The sequence below is a fragment of the Clavelina lepadiformis genome, chromosome 3, assembly GCF_947623445.1.
Source record: "Clavelina lepadiformis chromosome 3, kaClaLepa1.1, whole genome shotgun sequence".
Taxonomy (NCBI): Eukaryota; Metazoa; Chordata; class Ascidiacea; order Aplousobranchia; family Clavelinidae; genus Clavelina; species Clavelina lepadiformis.
Window position 1 is genome coordinate 422844 of NC_135242.1, and position 20771 is coordinate 443614.

The 20771-nt window shown below is 39.5% G+C and overlaps 4 protein-coding genes across 4 annotated transcripts; 1 reads left to right on the forward strand and 3 right to left on the reverse strand.

The window, feature by feature from the left end:
- Positions 1 to 1284: 1284 nt before the first annotated feature.
- Positions 1285 to 7710, reverse strand: LOC143449988 (protein saal1-like). Its single transcript, XM_076950355.1, has 9 exons — positions 7423 to 7710; positions 6498 to 6599; positions 3783 to 3866; positions 3570 to 3649; positions 3304 to 3482; positions 2869 to 2961; positions 2672 to 2797; positions 2286 to 2517; positions 1285 to 2133 (listed from the first exon to the last, which is right to left on the reverse strand). Exons 1-9 carry the CDS (start codon positions 7549 to 7551, stop codon positions 1656 to 1658), a joined length of 1503 nt encoding a protein of 500 aa, XP_076806470.1. The 5' UTR covers positions 7552 to 7710; the 3' UTR covers positions 1285 to 1655.
- Positions 7711 to 10406: 2696 nt separating this feature from the next.
- On the reverse strand, positions 10407 to 11300 carry LOC143448543 (lysozyme g-like). Its single transcript, XM_076948342.1, has 3 exons — positions 11186 to 11300; positions 10995 to 11140; positions 10407 to 10676 (listed from the first exon to the last, which is right to left on the reverse strand). Exons 1-3 carry the CDS (start codon positions 11298 to 11300, stop codon positions 10407 to 10409), a joined length of 531 nt encoding a protein of 176 aa, XP_076804457.1.
- A 1972-nt stretch (positions 11301 to 13272) lies between these two features.
- LOC143450084 (armadillo-like helical domain containing protein 1) lies at positions 13273 to 14634 on the forward strand. Its single transcript, XM_076950492.1, has one exon. The coding sequence runs from the start codon at positions 13367 to 13369 to the stop codon at positions 14579 to 14581; it is 1215 nt and encodes a 404-aa protein (XP_076806607.1). The 5' UTR covers positions 13273 to 13366; the 3' UTR covers positions 14582 to 14634.
- Positions 14582 to 17726, reverse strand: LOC143450083 (nuclear pore complex protein Nup50-like). Its single transcript, XM_076950491.1, has 9 exons — positions 17229 to 17726; positions 17011 to 17146; positions 16856 to 16896; positions 16614 to 16730; positions 16304 to 16416; positions 15816 to 16101; positions 15389 to 15468; positions 14994 to 15234; positions 14582 to 14921 (listed from the first exon to the last, which is right to left on the reverse strand). The coding sequence occupies exons 1-9, from the start codon at positions 17385 to 17387 to the stop codon at positions 14832 to 14834; spliced, it is 1263 nt and encodes a 420-aa protein (XP_076806606.1). The 5' UTR covers positions 17388 to 17726; the 3' UTR covers positions 14582 to 14831.
- Between the last annotated feature and the right edge of the window lie 3045 nt (positions 17727 to 20771).

The following is a 20771-nucleotide window of genomic DNA, read 5'->3' on the forward strand; positions in this document are numbered from 1 at the left end:
ACTGGTGGTATGATTGACGTTTCCCACTTTTAACAGGAAATCATCCGTCAAGTGAATGTGAAATCCATGTTTATGACGCAATAACAAAATCATTCACGGCGTGATTGTGACCATGACAACAGTTCAAACGTTATCTTTATTAAAAGATCTTATTATGAGACAAAGCCACCAATGAATTTGCTGCCCTGTCTTGTTGTCTGAAGTAATTTTCAGCCAATCACCAGTTAACACAAACAGTTGGCTGCTTTGGTTGTCGCTCTGCTAATGCCTTAGCCCTCGTCAACATTTGAAAAGCTTTCAGTCAAACTTGAAATCACAAAAAATCTTGAACAATGTTCAGCTTAAATCGAATGCAGTTCCGCTCAAATAGATTTGGCTGTAGTGCACAACCACGTGATGCAGTGGTATTCTAGATCTCTGCTACTCGTAGTATGACGTCATTAGGTTTGGCACTAAACCGACAACATCAACCAATGAACTTAACAATTTAGTTTAAATTGCTATGTGGTAATAATACACAGACATCTTATAATATCCTTCATAACATTCCAGTGGTCGTTTTGTTTACCAACTGGGCGACCTCAGCAAACACTGTGCTTTCGTTCAATCGCTTTCACTTGTAACTTAAGCTTCTATGAATTATCCGAGTCAGTTCTCGAAGATTCACCGATTTTAATTCATACAAATTTATGTTGCTAGAAGTAATGTTCCACGAAATAACAGCGTCGAATTTTCAAAAGCAAATTATTGAGCTGAACAAAATGTCCCCGACTTCAAATACTCGAGCAGGGGTTGGGCCAAATGCTAACAACACGATCTATCTACGCGCCCACAAAAGCGAAGAACTTTAAAACTTTATTTCCTTCCAACATCTGCGACTTGCCCATTTTGTAAATAAAATTCCGACCGCGAGCAAACACGGACCTTATTTGCTGGTTGGTTGTGATTAAGCTGTGATGGGAAAGACTCGATGGTTTGTGGGCGACCTTGTATAGATCAGGCGAATAACAAACATCTCTTCACTCGTAACCTACCTCGTAAATCAGAGACAAAGTTTTCCTCGTTAATTCGTGAACAGGAAGCATATTAGTCGCGCATTGTGACTTAATAATACAACAATAAGTTAGCACGCGCTACGTCACAAGACTCAAAACGACCAATCTATCATTAATTCAAAAAACCGGTTTATACCTCATCTAAGGAACTGACGTAAGACCTCGTCAACATGTGAAAAGCTCTAGCTGAAACTGGAATCTTCACTGCAGAATCAGACGAAAAGGCAGGTTCATGACATCACAAGCACAGCGGTGACAACAAACTTTCTATTTAGTTGAAAATCTTAAATGTCACATCCCAGCCCGCAATATTCTTCTTGCTACGTAAATCCGTGACAACTCGGCGGCACAACGAGACGCCACATCCGCGTGGTGGCAAAATTAAAAAGGATCTGACACGATTTGCGGCGAAAACATGCGACAGAACTTTGGCAAATTTGAACAATTTGTTGTAATTAGAGCGCTCCATCCAACACACTGATGGTCTACAAAGTGATTTGCAAAGTTCATTTCGTCATCATGCGCAATGACGTGGCAGTGTTGAAAAATGTAAAACGTCATAAAAAATGTGGCAACTATTCACACACACAACATGCGCCGTCAAACGTCTTTGTTACGCAGCAATGAGTCGGCGGATTCGGTCAAGTCATCCGTGACCTTTCCCTCTTCTTGGGAATCCCCGATTTGGGTCCATTCACGCTGGGAAGCATTGGCCAATAACTGTCTGGCGAGGTCGCATAGAATGATAGCTGGTGACCGGTTATCGGCTTGTTCGTCTCTCTCACGCTCTCTAGTGGTGGGGGATAACCCGTCCACTTCACCTCGTGAGGGCGTTTTCACATAAGGACTAGTTTTGCCGATTTCTGGGGTTTGAACAGGGGTTTCCCCATCAGATTCGGGGGTGATTTTATTGGCTTTGAAACCCGAACCCAGCAGCGGGGTGGAGATTCTCGGGGAGTTCTTCGAAGCATAAAGTGGGGTTTTAAACTCGCTAGAGTTGATGTCGCTAGAATTTCCTGATGACATCACAGTCAGTGCTGACATCACTCCTTTGGCAGCCAATACAGATCGAGCAAATCTGTGAACGAGAAATGTTTAACCATTGTTAAATCACAAACAGCAGGATTGCAAGTCAAGCATCGATGCTGGTTCACATAGATATCATAGAGCTAAGATTTGTGAATTCATGAACTTGAATTTCAAACAAATTTGAAACAATTTAATTGTTACTTAATAATCATCTCTCTGTCTTCATCGTCCACTTCATCGACTCTGTTGTCGTCGTCACGATTGCTTGTGACATCACAATCCAGAATATCTGATGCAATAGAGAGGAGACAGGACACAGACACCTCACTGGATGACATTGAACTTGCGTCGTTGTAGTCGACCTTGGGGTGCGACGTGGACCACTCATAGCAGAGCGATGAGAGTTGTGACATCACAGAACGACGAAGGTGGGCTGTAAAGAAGCAAGCGACAAGTTCAAGGTAAAGATACTTCTTTAATTTAACGTCGAGGGAAATGAGTCAGTTGTCATACGTTCAACACAATCTGCTCCATTCAATCCACAAAACAGAGAAATTTATAAACACGGCTAAAAGCAAAAAACTCACCAAACACGACTCTGCCTCCGGTGGACTGCGAGATTGTGTGGAGCGCGTGGAGGGTGTGGCTGAGGTCGTGCAAGCTCTCCGATCGTGAATCCTTCATCTGTTGTTCGACCGCCTCCAGCATAGCTCCTTCACACATTGCGAATATGTTGTGAGCGTTTGAGATGATAAGACGGGTTTGAACTCGCACCAAATCTCACCAACAAACTCTAGAGTGCATGAGGTGACTATGACATCACAATCTTCTTCATAGATAAGATCCAACATCTCCGAGAGCGATGAGAGAAGTTTTGCTGGAAAGGTGATAATTTGGTGAAAACTTCTCTTACATCTTTGCACCACGTTCAAACGCTTAAATTTGCAAGATATACCAAAGATTTGGAACAAAGGCTAGAAATTACTGATGAAGTGGACATAGCGAGCAACAAACAGGTCTTTCGTTGAATGGCGACATTGGTTAACTTCATTTTCACCATAAACAACCGGCACTACGTTTATAGAATAATAACTTTTGTGTTTCTTGTTCAGGTTCGTGGCCTGGGTATCTTACTGTGAGCCAATTAAAATTAAATTAAATACTTTTAAAAGGAAAGGTCTCCTGAACATGAAAATAGTAACAATAAATAATAATTCACCATTCGTGGAGCTGCTCAAGATAAACTGACAGTTTTGAATGAAATCTTCCAAGTCCTGCTTTATAGATTGAATCCAAAATTGACGACAGGATTCGTTGGAGAGCGACATCCGAAGCAAACGGACGCTCTCCGTCAGTGTCTGAAGATCTGAGGATGCCAACAACGCCAACACAACTGACCTGAGTATGCAACAGTACATATAAATCTTAAAAAATGCAACAGTAATAAGCAAAAAATATCACTTCACAACCAAATTGGTCTGTTACCTTAAATGTTTAAGTTTGCTTATTTCATCGCAAGCTTTCTCACTGCATGCCATGTTGCCCAGAATCCCAACCGAAATTTCCTGCAGACAAAATATTCCTAAACTTTATCCACTTGAAGATACACAAAATGGGACAGGTGTGGAAGCATAGTTGGTGTCAACTTCTATATCTGAATGAAATATATCGCATCAACACAAGATAGTTGCGTTTTACCGTCAGCCTCGGAGACTTGCTCTTAAGAATGACTCCGTACAGGATCTCGATGATGTCGAAATCGAGCAAAAACACGGCAACTTCCTAAACAACCAACATTATCGTTGAAAACCTGAACACAAAGAAAGCAAGTCGAAAGTTTTCCGATTTTTTACAACGTATGAATGCTATTGCTGACTTTGACTGATTACACTGGCCAACAAAAAAAACATTTTTTTTGAGTGCCAAAGATATTTTGATGGTTTCTGGGTAATTTTGGGCTGCTGAGTCCGAAAATAACATTCGTTTCTTTGAATTGGCTCTAGTTTTTGAGATATCGATGTTTTTTATTTTTGACAAGAGAAAAATCGTTAACTTTAGTATCTGCCAATTGTGAACACAAGCATCAGTAAAATGCATATTGGAAATGTCTCTTAGGCAGTATGCATTACTTATTTTGGACCAGATACTCCACTATGTCTATTTGTGATTGTAGCATCCCATTACTTCAGAAACAAGGCATTGAAAACACTCCATTTTCGGCATCATTCTGATAAGCTACAGTTTCTTTGTATTGTTCACCACATGTACAGTGTAGAGTACTCCCTTCAGTTATCACATCATATCAATATCTCATTTTATAGCTATATTGTTGTAGACTAAAGATGTTGTAATCAGAGTTTAATAGTTCGGTAGCCAGAGAAAGGAATACCACGAGTCAAGTTCAAGCTATTGCTCACATAACTAAGTTTGGAAAACGTGGAGGTTTTTTGTAATTCAAGTGAGAATTGAGTTCATTAGTGGAAGTTTGACAATATGCTTAGGCCTTGTCACTGGGAGGATGCATTTTCCTGTGACTGAATTGACAACCTGTCACATTTTCGTTCAGTATATATATGCTCTGCAAGTGAGAGCAGTGGAAGTGTGTTCGAAAGCAGTCCATTCATTCCAGAGCCATTCAAGCAGGAGCTGAGCGATCTTATCAGGGATCTCAACTTATCCAAAGAAGCAGCAGAAATTTTGGCATCCTGACTCAAAGACAAAAACTGCCTTGGAACCGGAGCTTCAATAACATTCTACCGTACAAGAGAGAAAGAATTACTTCCGTATTTTAGCCAACAAGATGAACTTGTTTACTGCAAAGACATCGAAGGGCTTCTGCTGAAAATGGGAGTGCCACAATATAGACCTCAAGAGTGGCGCTTATTCATAGACAGTTCGAAAAGGAGTTTGAAATGTGTATTGCTACATAATGGTAACAGATATGCATCTTTCCCAATTGGCCACTCAACAAAACTAAAAGAAGAGTACAACAACATTAAAACGGTATTACAGAAACTGGATTATGACTCTCACCAATGGTTAATCTGTGTAGACTTGAAGATGGTAAATTTTTTGCTTGGCCAGCAAAGCGGCTATACAAAATACCCATGTTTTATCTGCTTGTGGGATAGCCGAGCGCGCACTGATCACTGGGTGAAGAAAGGGTGGCCACTTAGAGATTCCATGAGAGTAGGTGAAGGTAACATCATAAATGAACCTTTAGTTGCTAGTGAGAAGATCATCATTCCACCGCTGCACATAAAACTTGGTTTGATGAAGCAATTTGTGAAAGCCTTGCCTGCAACTGGGGATTGCTTCAACTATATTTGCAGAACATTTCCTGCTTTGACCATCGAAAAGCTTAAAGCAGGCATTTTTGATGGCACTCAGATCCGCAAACTCATAAAGGATGTGTGTTTTGTGCAGTCCATGACAGACACAGAGTCTGCTGCTTGGCAATCGTTTGTTTTAGTCACACAGAACTTTCTTGGTAACCGAAAAGCTGAAAATTACCAAGAATTGGTGGAAGATATGCTTTCCAAGTTGAAAGATTTGGGTGTGAAGATGAGTATCAAGGTTCACTATCTCTTCAGCCACTTAGATCGTTTTCCTGCAAACCTTGGTGATCTAAGTGAAGAGCAGGGAGAAAGGTTCCACCAGGACATTAAGGTCATGGAAGAGAGGTATCAGGGCAGGTGGGATGCCCATATGATGGCCGACTACTGTTGGAGTCTCCAACGTGACTGCTTGGCTGCATCACATTCCAGAAAGTCGTACAAAAGAAAATTTACAAGCATCGACTAATTTTTTTGTATTACAGTACCGATATATGATTGATTACCGTGCTTTGACAGCTTACTAAATGTACTTTGAGCGTTTCTAAAAGTAGTGTTTGTGCTTTGACGTCGCCTGTTTTTGCGTTACAAAAATCTGTTGTTTACTGCTAACATCGCCTAAGTTTTATAATTTTTGCTTGATTTTCACATGAAACATGATTCGCGTAAAGAAGGCTCTCTGTGTTAACGATTGCGTCTTTAACAATATCGCATCAGAAATAGAAGAATACTGTATGCACATGATTGAAAAGACAGATGTAGACTCATCAAAGTTGTAGTATAAAGAGAATTTTACCTATGTCAAAATTTGCGTATTTTTAGCACTTTTTGAAACAAAAATATGGAATATCTCAAAAACTAGAGCCAATTCGGAAAAACTAATGCCATTTTTGGATTCAGCGACATAAAAATACCCTAAAACCGTTGAAACTTTCTTGGCACCAAAATGTGTGTTGACCAGTGTTATTATCAAATGAAACAATAAGATCCCGATCACTTTTCATAACCTTCAGGTTATTTATAAAGCCATCACCTAATCAAGAACCTACGTTGAAACCTTATTTTACCCCACTCCCACCTGATCAACACAGACATCCCATAATTTACAGGCTGCATCCTGCAGATCATCCGATACTTCCACGGGGTAATCCCCTGCTTTCTTGGAATGGTCGTCGACCTCCTGGGAAGGAAAAACAATGTTAAGATGCCGTATAAATTGTGGCAGATTTGTTCAATGGGAGATGAAACCGATCAAGTGAGGGATGAGCAAAGTGAAGTTTAGATGAGCTATTATTGGAATCATTTAAATCTCATACAAGTGGTTGAAACAACTTTTGTTTAAAATTGTTTATTGTGAAATTTTATTGACTCTTAAGCTCTGAGATTTACGATTCCTCTTAAGTAGAAAGTTGAAGAAATAAAAAGTTACATCTTACAAGCTCGTCCAGTTTCAGGTCACAAAGAACTGTCGCATGAATTTGCAGATCAAGCTTTTATACATGTCCATCAATTGTTATTATTGACGGATCTCTACAACTTCATATTTCAGGCAAATTTAGTTGTTTGACATGTAATGCTAAGTGTGGCATCCGCACAAATGGAACTCATTAACATTTATGCCCAGTGTTTTTTTAAGGTGTTTTGGGGGACCGAAACGGTCGCCCAAATTTCTCCAGCGGTTTCCCAAAATTTGGACTTGCTACTCTGGTCTTGCTAATTTGGTCTCTTAAAACTACTTAGCAGTCACCCAAACCAAACCTTAAAAAAAAACCTGTTTATGCCAAACTTTTTCATCTTCTGAAGTTGAAGCACTGAAGCCTTAGCCTAAGTCTTTGTTTGTTTGTTATAAACTGGCATTCAAACAACCCGCTTTTCTTTGTTTGTTTATTATAATTCGGCGGAAATATAAAAAATCGGCGTGCACGTAGATGAATCCCGTCTAGGTATACCTGTAGGCTAAGAGTTTATGAATGAAGCTGAAGCAATTATGCCATCACACTTACATTTATGATGTCCATCAGCGTAGTAAGCACCCATTGTTTGCTGATAGCGGTCCCTCCTACGATGTCTGGACGGTAAACGTCGCTTTCATCTTCAAACTCAGGCGGTGGTGATGGATTACGATCGTCCATGCAGAGATACTGACCTTCTTATTATTATTGCATCTTTTTATCAATTTTTCACTTTGTTTAAGAAGAAGCCGGCAGCCCTCCTGCGGGTAACGGGTTGTTTTATTTGAACGGTACCGGTACGCGGTACCTATAACTTAGAAGAGAAGCTAAACCAATACAAACAACGCCAAAACATGATTTCTGGAACAGAGTTTCCCTCTTAAAACACTTGAAATGGGGGAAATTTTTTCAAGAACTTCAAGAATGAATTTCGATAAGTGCCTCATGCAGGAAATAGCTTTGGCATAATTTGTGAGCAGCAGAATCTTGACTCATGGAAAAACTATTTTCGCTTTTCAGTGATCTGAGACAACTGCAATTTTAAGAAGTTTGTTAGAAGAAAAATTGAGTTAATAATATTTCATTTTTAATAATGATTATCCGCTTCACTGAGCTCTTAATAGTGTGCAAAATAATGTTTTAATTACTTGAAATTAAATTCAAAAAATTCTAGACTTGTTTTGAAATTTATGAAAATTGGCACAGAATACAGACCGTGAAAGGTAATACAATGACGGGCTATAGGCCTAAATATTTGACAAAATTTTAATGAACTGTAATTCAGTGACAGATAACCGCAATGTACAAAAATGAATCGATAAAAAATTTGTGCTACACACAGTATTTATGTCCCAAGTATTATCACTTGCTGCATGAAATACTAAGGGTTGTGTAAGAATGTTATGTGACTTTCACGTTGATTTGGACGTAGTAAAAATAGATGACCAGAAACGATAGTTTTCAAGCGAGGTCTGGCAAATTAATAAAAACTTTCCTTAAGCAGGGGAAACACCACTAGTGGAGCCGCATTCGCAAAAGAACAAGCTTAACTCTAGGTCTAGGAAGTTCGCAAATATAGCGAAGCACCCGAATATTACAGCAGGTAGTTCAGTGTCACAACGACTATGATTTCCTAAGTCACAGGAATTCCAAAACGGGAAGTCATTTGCAGCTATGTATTTGCAAAAGCGGAAAAACTATTCCAACAATAATACTTATCTATAGCAAAGTTTTATTTGATGAAAAACATCCAGTGTTATCATTTGTGCCCCTGCATCTGCCTATACCAAAACGAAATTTATCTTTTGCAGTCACACAGACAATTTCCATTTCAGAGATCTGGTCAAAAGCAATCTCTTTTATCATAATTACCCGGAATTATCAAACCTACATTAGAAGCAGAATGTTTTAACACTTTCACCAGACATTTTCAAAGATTATTACAATGAAACAAGTTTAATTGGAGGTTTCAGCTGCACACCAAACCTTTTCAAATATCCCATCGCACACAAAATAGATGTGTCGAGTATACTAGGGTTACCATATTTTCGTGGCCTAAAATCCGGACACTCTTTAGTGCCCACTAGCGGTTTTTAAAAATGAGGTATGAACACATTTTCTGTCAATATGACGTCAGAGTAGCAATGCTTTGCCTATCCATTGTATACCGGAGTGGATTTTTGAACATAGTGTCGTGAATTCACTAGGCTATTGGGCTATTTCTGATTTGACCTCTGGTGATCTCTAGGCTAGGGTTAGGCTATGGTGATCTCTAGGCTAGGGTCTAGGTCAGACACGTCGCGTGCCACGTGTTGGACACCTCTGATTTACAGGATTATTCCCGCAATTCTAATTCCCCCAAAACGCCCATCATAAAATTCCGGACATTTGAGCATTTTTTTAAATTCCTCCCGGACGCCAAATTTAACCCTACATTCCGGACATGTCCGGAATTTTCCGGACGGTATGGCAACCCTATAGTATAACCCTTTGCATGACAAAACTTACGTTTGTGGTATTTATCAGCTAAAACAAATATTTGGAATGCTGCTAATTAACACCCATTACACAAGATTGTTGCCGGGGCAACTTGAAGTGAATAATCCCACATCACCTTCTCAACCGCATAATCCAAACTCACGAAATTACCACAAAATGTGGAAATTAATGAGAGAAATTAATTGCTGCTGAAGTTCGTTTTGTGAGATTGTTGTGGTGGTGACGTTGACGCGTTTCTGTAATGTTATAGGCAGTCGCAACTCTTATCTCCTTAAAAATGTTTGAAACTTTCTACATTTTTGACTGGATTTTTTAAATATGCATTTGAAAAAAGGATTCGCACAATCGAAGCTTGTGTACTGTGTTTGTGTGGTATAGAATAGGTTATACCTAAGTTGATAAGAAATAGGGTTTCCTTCCTAAAAAACTTCTTATTGTGTCTGTTGTCTTGGTATTCTCCGGGAACAGGACGAGTGTTTCGTCATTATTTGAAGTAACTGCTTTGTGATGAGATGCGGTCAATGACGTTATTCATTAAAAGATTTGGTCCTAATTTATTAAATTTCTCGGCAATATCGAATTTAAATTCAGCGAATTTCTGGAACAAGTAGCTGTTATAGACACATTTCCATTTAAGTGATTTTGCAAAATACTTGATATGCGTCCATCATCCTCCTTTATTTCCATCTAATGTAAAACAGGTAACTTATACTACTTCTAACCCGCAAAAAAAAACAAGATTAGATTAACAAGCTACAAGAATATAAGCCACCGTGGCCAACATACTCACACACACATTCGTGGTGCGGATATAGTTCAACAGGAATTAAAGTTATGGCAGTTACTATAACTGTAAATGATACGTAAGCGAGTAATATCACTTAGGCCTACACCGAAGTAATAGTATAGATCTGTTCAGAAAGTTTAAACCTCAATATTACGTATGAATGTGAACCTGGTGATAAAACTGATATAAATTTCAAAATTTGAGTTGTATTGTAAGAGGTGTCATCTCAGACAGAACGCGACGCGATGTTTTATCCGTTGATGAAACCATTTTCGCGGTAGAATCGAGCTCTCGTCATCACGTCGTTGGAATAGTCGTTGCTGGTTGTTCCTATATCTAAGTTTTCCCACGTTCGGACGTTTCCGGGACCGTAGTTGTAAGCGGCGATCGAGACTTGCAGCTGTTGTTCGGGCGACCAATCTGTGTGCTTTGCTTTCACTCTTTCCAGATTGTCCGCTAGATTTTTGCGGCCTGCTTGATGTGCGCCAGTGAAAAAGAACCACCAATTGTCGGATGAGATCTTTTATCAATCTGATAAAATTATAAGTTCATGGCTTGAAATTCAACAGCAAGTGTTCACAAGGGTTTAACCCGGAAGCCGCCCTAAACTGACATCACATAAGTGATTGACAAGTACCTGTGATTGATAAGCCCAAAGCCGTTCCCTTGATGCCCTGCTCCAGTCGGACTCAAAGGCTTACCCCCTCAACTTTCCCTGCTCATCACAGCTGCAGAATCAAAATAAAACTTTTTACTTAAGTCGAGATACCACCAGTAAATAGCTTGAGTGTAATAAAATAACCCTTCCATAATAGTAACAAATATCAACATTTCAAACCGTACCGGCTAGTACAGCAGCATCCATTTCATATTCCTTAGCGGATATTTTTATGTCGGGATCATATTTTTTAATCCGGTTGAGGTCATTCTTTGCTATTTGACGAGACGCTCTCACACCTAACACGTCATGCAATGAACATAAACCTTGTAAATACGGAAGCGTTAGCAGACCTCAAGCCTTCATAGTACAGCAGACCATATATTTATGGTTTCCCGAGCAAGTCAAATCATCGGATTTGGCTGTGGATGCACTGGCTCCAGTCGGATTAACTTTTCCAATGTTGCCGAAATTGTTTGGCTTCATTCTTCGCGCTGAACTCGGTATCAAACGTCTAGGTGGGCTTGGAATAGGATTTGTAGCCGGCTAGCTTCTAACTGGTAACGGAATTCTTCGCGGCCTTATTCGAAAGGGTCTTCCAGAAACACGAAGCGAAAATGCAAAATTGAAACCCGTTGGTGTTGATCTCGAGTGAGAACAACAGCAACCTGCAAAAATATCTGAACTTAAACACATGCTCCGTGTCATTCTCGGTTAACCGGCAAAATCCTAGCTATCATTTTTGCAATTGTTGTAACATTGGACAAGTGGATGCTCGATGGTAACTTATTTTACCTTCTGCTTTCCAGGTCGACAAACTTAGTAGGACAAATACAAGAGCAACAACAGGCGGGCGGCGGCGGCGCGCGCGATTGTTTTTCATTCTTATCTCGTACAACATTCTTTAAGAATTCTAAATTCAAACTGCTAAGAATAATGTATAACTTATTAGGTTGTCGTCAAAAACGGAATAAAGACTGGCAAAACTTTGTTACTTTTAAACCCCATTCTATGATAGCAAATATTCGAGATTAAAACCCAAATCGATCCGATCTAAACTTAAAATAAAAAGAGTCAAAACCAAATTTTGTAATTTTCCGAATATTAAAAACGTTTTTTCTTGAGTAAAAGTTTTTATTGACATGAGCGATGAATTTTTTATTTTTTGTTTCACATAATATTGGAATTTTGAGTGCTTGTCATTGTTACGTATTGCACAGCGTTACGTCAATCAAACAATTTTCATTTCTACTTAAAAAAATGATGTGGTTGCCACGTTGAAAATTCATTCCGAACACCAAGACCAAGAGTGTTTTTTAACTATCACAACTATTTTGGATTAAGGTTTGAAACAAACTGGTTTAAACCAGTGCAGCTCATGCATAGCATTACAAGCTCGATGAACGGGCACCGCTTGAACGACTGCTTTTGAAAGGAATGGAAGGCTGCTGTAAATAGGTTGTTGTTGTTGTTGTCTTGATGGTTATTTTCAAATGATTAAGCATCACTATTTTCCTAAACTCAATCGATAATGGGATTTTAGATGTAGCAACAATGTAGCTCTTCATGACCACGAACTACATATTATTATTAACAAATGTTTGCAAAGTTCCTGAGCTGTCCGCACGTCATGTCTTATGCATTTATAAATACATTTTATAACATTATTAAAATTATTAACATTTTTTCCATGTAAAAACTTTTAAAAATCAAAATGATGACAACATCGTATAACAACAATCAACTTGTAATGAAATGGTTGTGTATTGTACCTTAACCTGTAAGGTTGATCACTTCACTACAATGTTTGTTAATAGAATTGTTTATTGCGCTCGATGATATATGAGTTTTAAAGGTCGTTGTATGCTTTTCTAAATCTTGGACTTAATTGTTCACCTTAACGCTAATTTTCTTGAAGATGATGACAAATTTGTCTATCTAGATACTGAAGTTCTTCAAGTTGTATGCAACATTTGGTTGCACAGAAATAACAACTGCATATTCTGATTATATTGAAGCTTCTTTAAACGATTACATTTAGCCGGAACATTGGCACATCAACAGCATAAGCTGCTGATTCAGCCATGTTGCAGCTATTAACTTAAAACACGAATTGATTGAATAATTGCGACTGACTCACGTAACATAGCCAGGCACAACAATTATGTCACGACTTTAAAACAATGAACACGAAGTAATGACTACACTAGGCGATACAATTTTCAATCAAAAACAAAAATAATGAGCAGGTTTGCAAAACCTGAAGCTCGTCAGCATTTTTATATCTCGTTTAATGAAAGCGATTTCCATAAACAACACAGTATAATATCTTCTTATCGTCACGAACTATATAAATCAGAACAAAATTTAATTTTTTGGTACATTATGAGATGTTCATGATGATTATACAGCTTGAAATACTTTTATTCGAAAGAATGCCATAGCAACTACAGGACTGGGCAACTTAAGCCTACCTTAACTCGCATCGCAGAGAAAATATAGGTATTGAAACCTTGTTACTGGAGATATACTAAAACATCGACGTTAAAACAATGTCGTACAGTGCAACCGCTATTTCAAAAGTGCAGTCTGTGCTTTCACAATGGGACAAGGGTACTGCTATTGTTCGAAGCGAAATTCTGCAAGATTTCTTGAGAAACAATGTTGGCAAAACAGGCCCAGACTTAGAACAGGAGTTTGGTCAAGCAGCCAGCCTATTTCTGACAAGACTGACCGCCTGGATTCGTCTCACTTATATGACGGGGACGTGCATTGGATTGCAGCTGAAAGCCATCCACGTGTTTCTTACTGCAACGAGCGGGCATCATTTCATGGCTGAGTTCTTGGAAGTTGGTGGGATCTTGACACTTTTGGAAATAATCGGCCTCAAACAGTCCAAGGAACTTGACAAAGCTGATTCCTTAAAACTTCTGATCGTGATCGCGAGTGCCGGTCGCCAATACAAAGAACTAATCTGTGAAAGTTACGGTATTCGAGCGGTGGCGGAATGTTTAGCAAAATCAAAGCACGAAGACACGCAGGAAAACGCGAGAATTTTGCTTCAACTGCTGGCCCAAGGCAACCCAAAATACGAGATGCAGGTTTACAAGGGTCTCATCGCTTTGCTGCCTTCATCGTCGCCTAAAGCCCAGCAGATGGCGCTGCAGAACTTGAGAGTTGTTCAAAAAATCGTGAAAGTCGCGAACCCGAGTCTCACCGAACCTTTGCTCAATCTTCTGTCCACCGCCCACCTGGAAGTCCAGTACGAAGCGATCGAGTTCGTCAGGGAGCTGATGACGTATGACATAAAAGACCAGATTCTGGAAGGTCTAGTGAGGTCGCTTCACCCCACTCGAGAAGAAATCCTGAAAACGCAACAGAGCCTCGCCAAAGCCCTGGCCAGTGCCCCCGAACTCGCCAAACCGCTGCCGTCGTTCGTCAAACAAGCGACCGCCGCAAAAACGATCGGCGTCTTATCACGTGACTCATCCGGCACTGCAGATCGGTTGCTAAGACTCGGGTGCGCCCAGCAGCTGTTGTACGCGATGGGAAACGTCGATTACGCGGACAGCCAAAGACAAGCAGCACTGTCGCTGGAGTATCTGGTTCGGGTATTCCCCCCAGTAAACGAGGCGGTGAAAGAAGCGATGGGCGAAGAACTTTACGATTTGTTCATGACGAGCCCTGAGAATCTTTACATAAACCTCAACGCGGTTCAAGCAGACGTTCTAGTCTCAAACAAAATCCCCTCAGTCGTGTCTGGATAGTTTGTGTTAAATCGTTTTTTTATTTTCCTGCAATAAACAAACAGACAAAGTCATTATTACGTCATTGATATCATAAGCAGCCAAGCAGACTTCCAGGAAGGTCCAATGCAGGCAACATTAAAAAATGGCAGCATAAGATTTGAAATTGTGCGCTGAAGCGAGACAACTCGGGCAGTGTAGGAAATGGCAATGGTGACGTCACGTGGCGCTGACATCATAAGTACGCAATCAGAGTCCAGCAATAACGTCATCAATCGGTTTCTTGTTTCTTCTTGTTCAAGAGCTCTTCGAGGGCGTCAGCGTCTTCTGAGGTTTTCACTCGAATCAGCATCGGCACCACCTAAAGCATGACGTCATTGATGACTTCACACGAGCAGGAAGAAGTCACAAATCGCTTAACCTTGAGACAAACCTCGTTGGGATTCTTCTCGTCGATGGGGGGGTTGGGAACGCAGGTGATCGCGACACTGTTCTTCCCTTGTTTCTTCATCGGCATCACGGGATCAAGGACGATGTTGAGGAGCAGGTTGCCCAGTGACGTGTCGGCTCGAACAATCAACTGAGTCTTGGAGCTGGAGGCGACCGGTTTGAGATGAAGGAATCCGACCCCCTTCTCCTTGAACGATCCGTCTTTCAAATAAAACAACTTGCACCTGGACACGCAAGGAAACAGGTGTTAGCGCGACTTATAACACTGCTACATGCGGATGCTCAACTCTAACATAATATCAAAATTATACGTCGCTTGTCAATCATTTATTAGTGCACAATGGAAGCATTATGAGGTCATAGATAACAAACGATTACTTCTTAGTGTAGAAAGCGTCTTCTTCCTCGACCATCTCGCTTTCTACTTTCGGGGGAACGTATTCCTCCTCTCCATCTCCCTGCATTATGACGTAAAACCATAGACACATTAATAAATATTACGGAAGCAAATGATTGTTTGCTTGACGCACAGTATGTGGAAGCTGAAGCTATATCTTAGGTTTTTGCACTTTCAACATTGTGCCGAGTCATGAACTATTTAAGTGCCATGAGCAACACAACCGCATATGAATTTATTAGACTAATTAGCTTCCGACATATTTTTGTTCTTCGCCAGAGCAATGTTTAACTAAGTATTGTAAAAAGAACGAAAACGCTTCCTTATAAAGCCATGAACTACCTCTTAAACCTGTACCAGCATTATGTGCAGTGTTCAGTGCAATGTTGGCAACGAGCAATGTCTCACCTTGACAGGTTGTTTGGCTTCGCTCTGTGCTGATGTGCTCGCCCCAGCCACCATGTTCGAGCTAAATTGAAAGCCAGTAAAGCCACTAGATGATGATGAGGAGCTCTGAAAAGATCCGAACCCTTTAAACGGGGACGCAGTTGTCGGTTTTGTCATTAAACTGGACAGGGGGTTCTTAGGGGGGGTGGATGGGGGCTTGGACACTTCACTCGTGGAAGATTGTCCAGGTTCTTTCTTCACTTGATCATCGCTTGCTTCTTCCTCTTCCTTTGGCAAAGAACTTTGTCTAAACACGTAGGATAAAAATCAAATTGACAAATTTAAAAACAATTTTTTCAAAATGATTTTTCTTGCTATGGTCGCAATTAACTACTTTTTCCACAAAATTTATCGAATGATTAAACATCTGGTTGAAATATTACTCAACTCCACTAACAAACAAACAAAGCTACTTTAAATAGTAGTTGCGATAAATAAAATTCACTTACGTGCCATCAGGGGATGTTTCCGCACCAAATTTTTCATCAAGATCTTCGAGGTGCTTCTGGTAATCTCTGAATATAGGTGAAAGGTCACACAATGGGTTTCTCTCCACGTGGTCCTGAAAGGACAAAGAAGTAATTATGATTTTAAATATTTTGAAACTTCATGACAATGAAAAGATTCACAATGACTCATAAAAAGGTCCTGTACCATGAAAGCATATGAGCTAGACCTATACATGAAAGGTGAAATGTCGGGTACTGACACATCGTGGTCCACCATCATGACAACTCAGTAATTTATCGGCCAACTCACAGTTATCCACTGACTAACGCTCCTGTTGAGAGCTGCAAGATGGCGATCGTATTCCAAACTCTTCTTCTCATCAGTTTCATCCTTAGCGGGTGCTGGTGTTTTGCTTGTCATAATTGCCTACAGTGATGTAACAATAGAGATGACATCATACATCTTGGTGAAGACAATTTGTCGTGAAATATTGTTTAAAATGCTTCCGTTAGATCAACAAGAAACTATCAAAAATTTAATAAGTTTCTCACTTTAATTCGCGCTGAAGAACTGGACTTTCCCGCTGTTGTATCTAAAAGTAATCAATCATGTGACTGGCAAGTTTATTCATGTGTTTGTTTGACTTCATAGTTATATATCATAAAAGAAAGAATTAAATAATAAATAAATTCAATAAAAAAATCACCAGTTTCGGGCTGAAATGAGAATGGCTTTGAACTACCAGCAGAGGGCGGCAGTGAGAACCCCTTGAATCCATTCGAAGTTGTAGCAGGTTTGCCCGATGAGGCCAAACCACCGAAACCAGCAAATGCCCCAGAGCCCTAATTAATGCAAGACGTAACCATCTGTCTTCAAGATAATCTGCAAATGATATGAGCACAATAACAATTTGCTCGAGCTTACGGCACTGGCTTGTGGAACCATTCGGCGCTTTGCTTTCTTAAAAGTTCTGTTCTTCAGGATGCCTTCATCAGCAGGTTGGAATCTTCCGGCATCTTCGGGTTCATCTTCCTCCTCCCAATTCTGATCCGTCAAATACTTCTCCGCTCCTCTCTTAGACATCGCAGCTCCTATGATCCTCCTCCTATAATCTGTTCATTCAGTTTACTACAAACTCAACGATTCAGGCAATTTCCTGAAACTCAACAAATGTTTTCAAAAATGAAGTTATTACCATGACTACGCAGATACAAAGGACAAACAAAAGCGATGTTTCGTGCAAGGGATTTAGGACAGAAAAGAAGAAGATTTAAGTGATCTGATGGCCAGTTCATGTGATGGGATTCATCTTCAGTTGAGTGCAACACTAATTTGCACAATGTTGGAAAGTTTATACTGAAATTTTTACATTTTACAGACCTTCTGAGTGATTGCGACGCATTCAAGACAAAAAATTTTCCACAAACACAAAAGACAAAAAATTCAACTTGGAATACGATAATCAAAGGATAGAAATAATAAGACCAAGATTGATTGAAGTACGGGAAGGAATCGAAAACTTATTGTTTTGATGGAATTTTAGCTCACAGGTCACCTTAAATTAATTCTGGGAATTAATAAAGTTACAACCCAGACCGGAAACCTTCCTGTTTCTGGGAGGGAAATTCCCCGTGGAACAATCTCAGAAAATACTGATTATTTATTCGTGCAAGTCGTTCAGTAAAAGCACGTCTGCAGAACTCCAGGGTTCGTTCAACTTGAGTTTCACCAAAGATCTTCGGAGTGAGCTATATAATCAAGCGGCGTAAACTCGGTTTAACCGCGGCGTGACACGAAACCAATTTATGTCTTGGCGCTACCATAGCAACTGACGTCTTTCTCAAATCATTTTCTCTTGTTTAGACGAAAAAAAGCAGTGTCTCTTTTTATAAAAATCCCAGTTGGAATATTCGTAACGTTACATGCCAAAATGACCGTTGATTTATACATCACTTGGAATGCACTCTGTGCGCAACTGAAGTTTATTTTGCAGAAAACGTCGTTCAAGTAGAACTTTTTAATGTCAGATGCTTTGAAAGCATTATGCCAGATTAATTTTGAAACTTTAGAGAAAAAATGTCCCGAATTTGGGAACATATTTCCAAGGAATCCACCCCAAATTTGGATTTATATGCGCAAAGCAATTTGCATGTTTTTCATCTTCCAGCAGCAAAATTTCCATCTAGGTGACAACAACATGCAGTTCTTGATCTAACCTGACCCCGGTACGGTAGGTTGGTAATTAGGTAGGCCACAGCGCTAGCCTACACCCATAGAGATTATAAGATGACAGGATCAATAGATGAGCAGGTTGCTTCTATCTCGTAGCAATTGGCCAGTAAACTTATACCGCTAAATTTTTAGGCGACAACTTTTTAATTTTTTAAACTTGTTTCAGTTTTTTTCGGGTAAACTGCAAAAGTCGGCAATCACCTGATCTATTTAGGTAGGTCTGTGACAGTGCATATAGGAGAGGACTGCTGCTCAATCCTGACGTCACGATGTCCTGCAAACACCTTCAGATTTCTATCTACGTGATTGCGCTCACGCAATTTAACTGAACAAACCACACAATTTCAGCACTTACCGCAATGACGCAATACTAGGCCTACTAGGTTCGAACGATTAGGAATCATCGCTAGGTTCACATCGTGCAAAGACTTTCCTCATTGTAAGGATAAAGAATACAATAACATGTAATACTTTACCCTGTACCTGTAGGCTGGGAAACAACATAGGCCTAGTATGTCGAAAATCCTAAGATACCTATCTGTAGCATGTTACAACCAGTGTTGCCAAGTAAACATTCAAGAAGCTTGGTGCTACAAAACTAATTCTTTGGAAGTTATCAGAAGCATATAGCCTACAAGTATTAATTTTACATTCGAAGCGCAACTAGGCTACATAATTTAACAAGTTCATGTAGCTTGTTGGACTTGGTGGCAAGTAACAAGTACTCGATTTGTAGGTAATCGATAACTTTAGTATATTTATGGATAATAAAATCTATGGAAAAAATTTATCAATTCCTTTTTAATAAATTGCGCATTACTACTTTATGACTAATGAAATTCTTTTACGTAGCATTAAAAATTGCAAAGGTATTAAAAACTTTGGTTAGGCGACTGTTCATGTATTGTAGTTTAAGCTTACTATTTGATAAACTTATCTGAAAAGATTAACATGTGATAAAAAATCACTATAAAACTAACAAAAAGTGACCAGCAAATGTAAGCACTTTCAAAACAATCAAGTAAACCTGAGTATTGAGAAATGATCGCTCAAGTATTTCTGAGATCCAAAAAAATTGTACTCAAGTAGTATTTGGGTAAAGCAGCTTTTGGGAACGATTAGTTTGTAGTCATGTTTGAACCAAGGAAGGAAACAAAACGATAGAAAAAATTTATTAGCATAAACTGCGTTCCTGATCATAACGCACGATCGTTTATTCATCAATGCGTAAAAAACGAATTATTTAACAACAAACAACGCCGCAAACGCGAATCCAAAAATCTTTCATAGTCGTCGTATATCAGGGGAACCACCTATCTACTGCTCAGGTTTCTTTGACAAGGTTTTTTAATGATTGAAATTAAAATTGTTTAATTTAAGCGCAATGTACAAGTCCAGTTATTTGGTAAGCTATTAGGAAAACCACTTGATATCAAAATATTATTCCATGGAGGCCCCAGATAACGTCACAGCTGTAAGCTAGCTTTTTATCTAAGATGAGAGCAATGTCTAGTTTTCAACAAATAAGTTATATGAAAATCAACAGGCTCCATTCCAGTAATGTTCCCGTCCATAAAACAAACATTGTTCTTAATAACTTTCCATTGACAAATGTGAAAGTCAATTTTCAATTTAACATTAGCATAGGGAGGAGGTGGACAAGGAGGGGCATCTGTCCCCGGGGACGCCAAATAAGGTCAGATGTCCCAGAGTTACCATTACGATAGAAAGTTAGCATAGTCAGTTAATATAGCTCGCATCTTTAGTGTTTGCACTTTCATTTATTTTGGAAAATGGGGGCACAAAAACTGTCCCTGCCCCTGCCCCCCGGGCACCAATGCGCGGGGCAACGTGGCCAAGCTATAAAGGCTTAAAACGTGCAAGAAAATAATAATGGTGATATAATTTGCTGATGACTTCCAGCATTGCCAGAAAACCAACTTAAGGCAACGCTCAATGTGGCGTCAGGAAAAGTTTTAAAGTTTAAAGCATTGACCAGGCATGACTCAAATCGCAATTTAAATTGACTCAACTTGAATCGACTCTTAAAAAGATGACTTGGTCATAACTCTGACTCTGACAAACTCATTGAAGAGCTGGTTGACTAAAAGTCAGGTGAATGGTTCAGCTTTTTACGCCGAATAAAATTATATTTAAGTAAGAAATGTCTGGACAGACTAGCCTTTTTCACTGCGGTCTAACACTGTCAGAGTTGCAATGAAGTATTAATAAGTC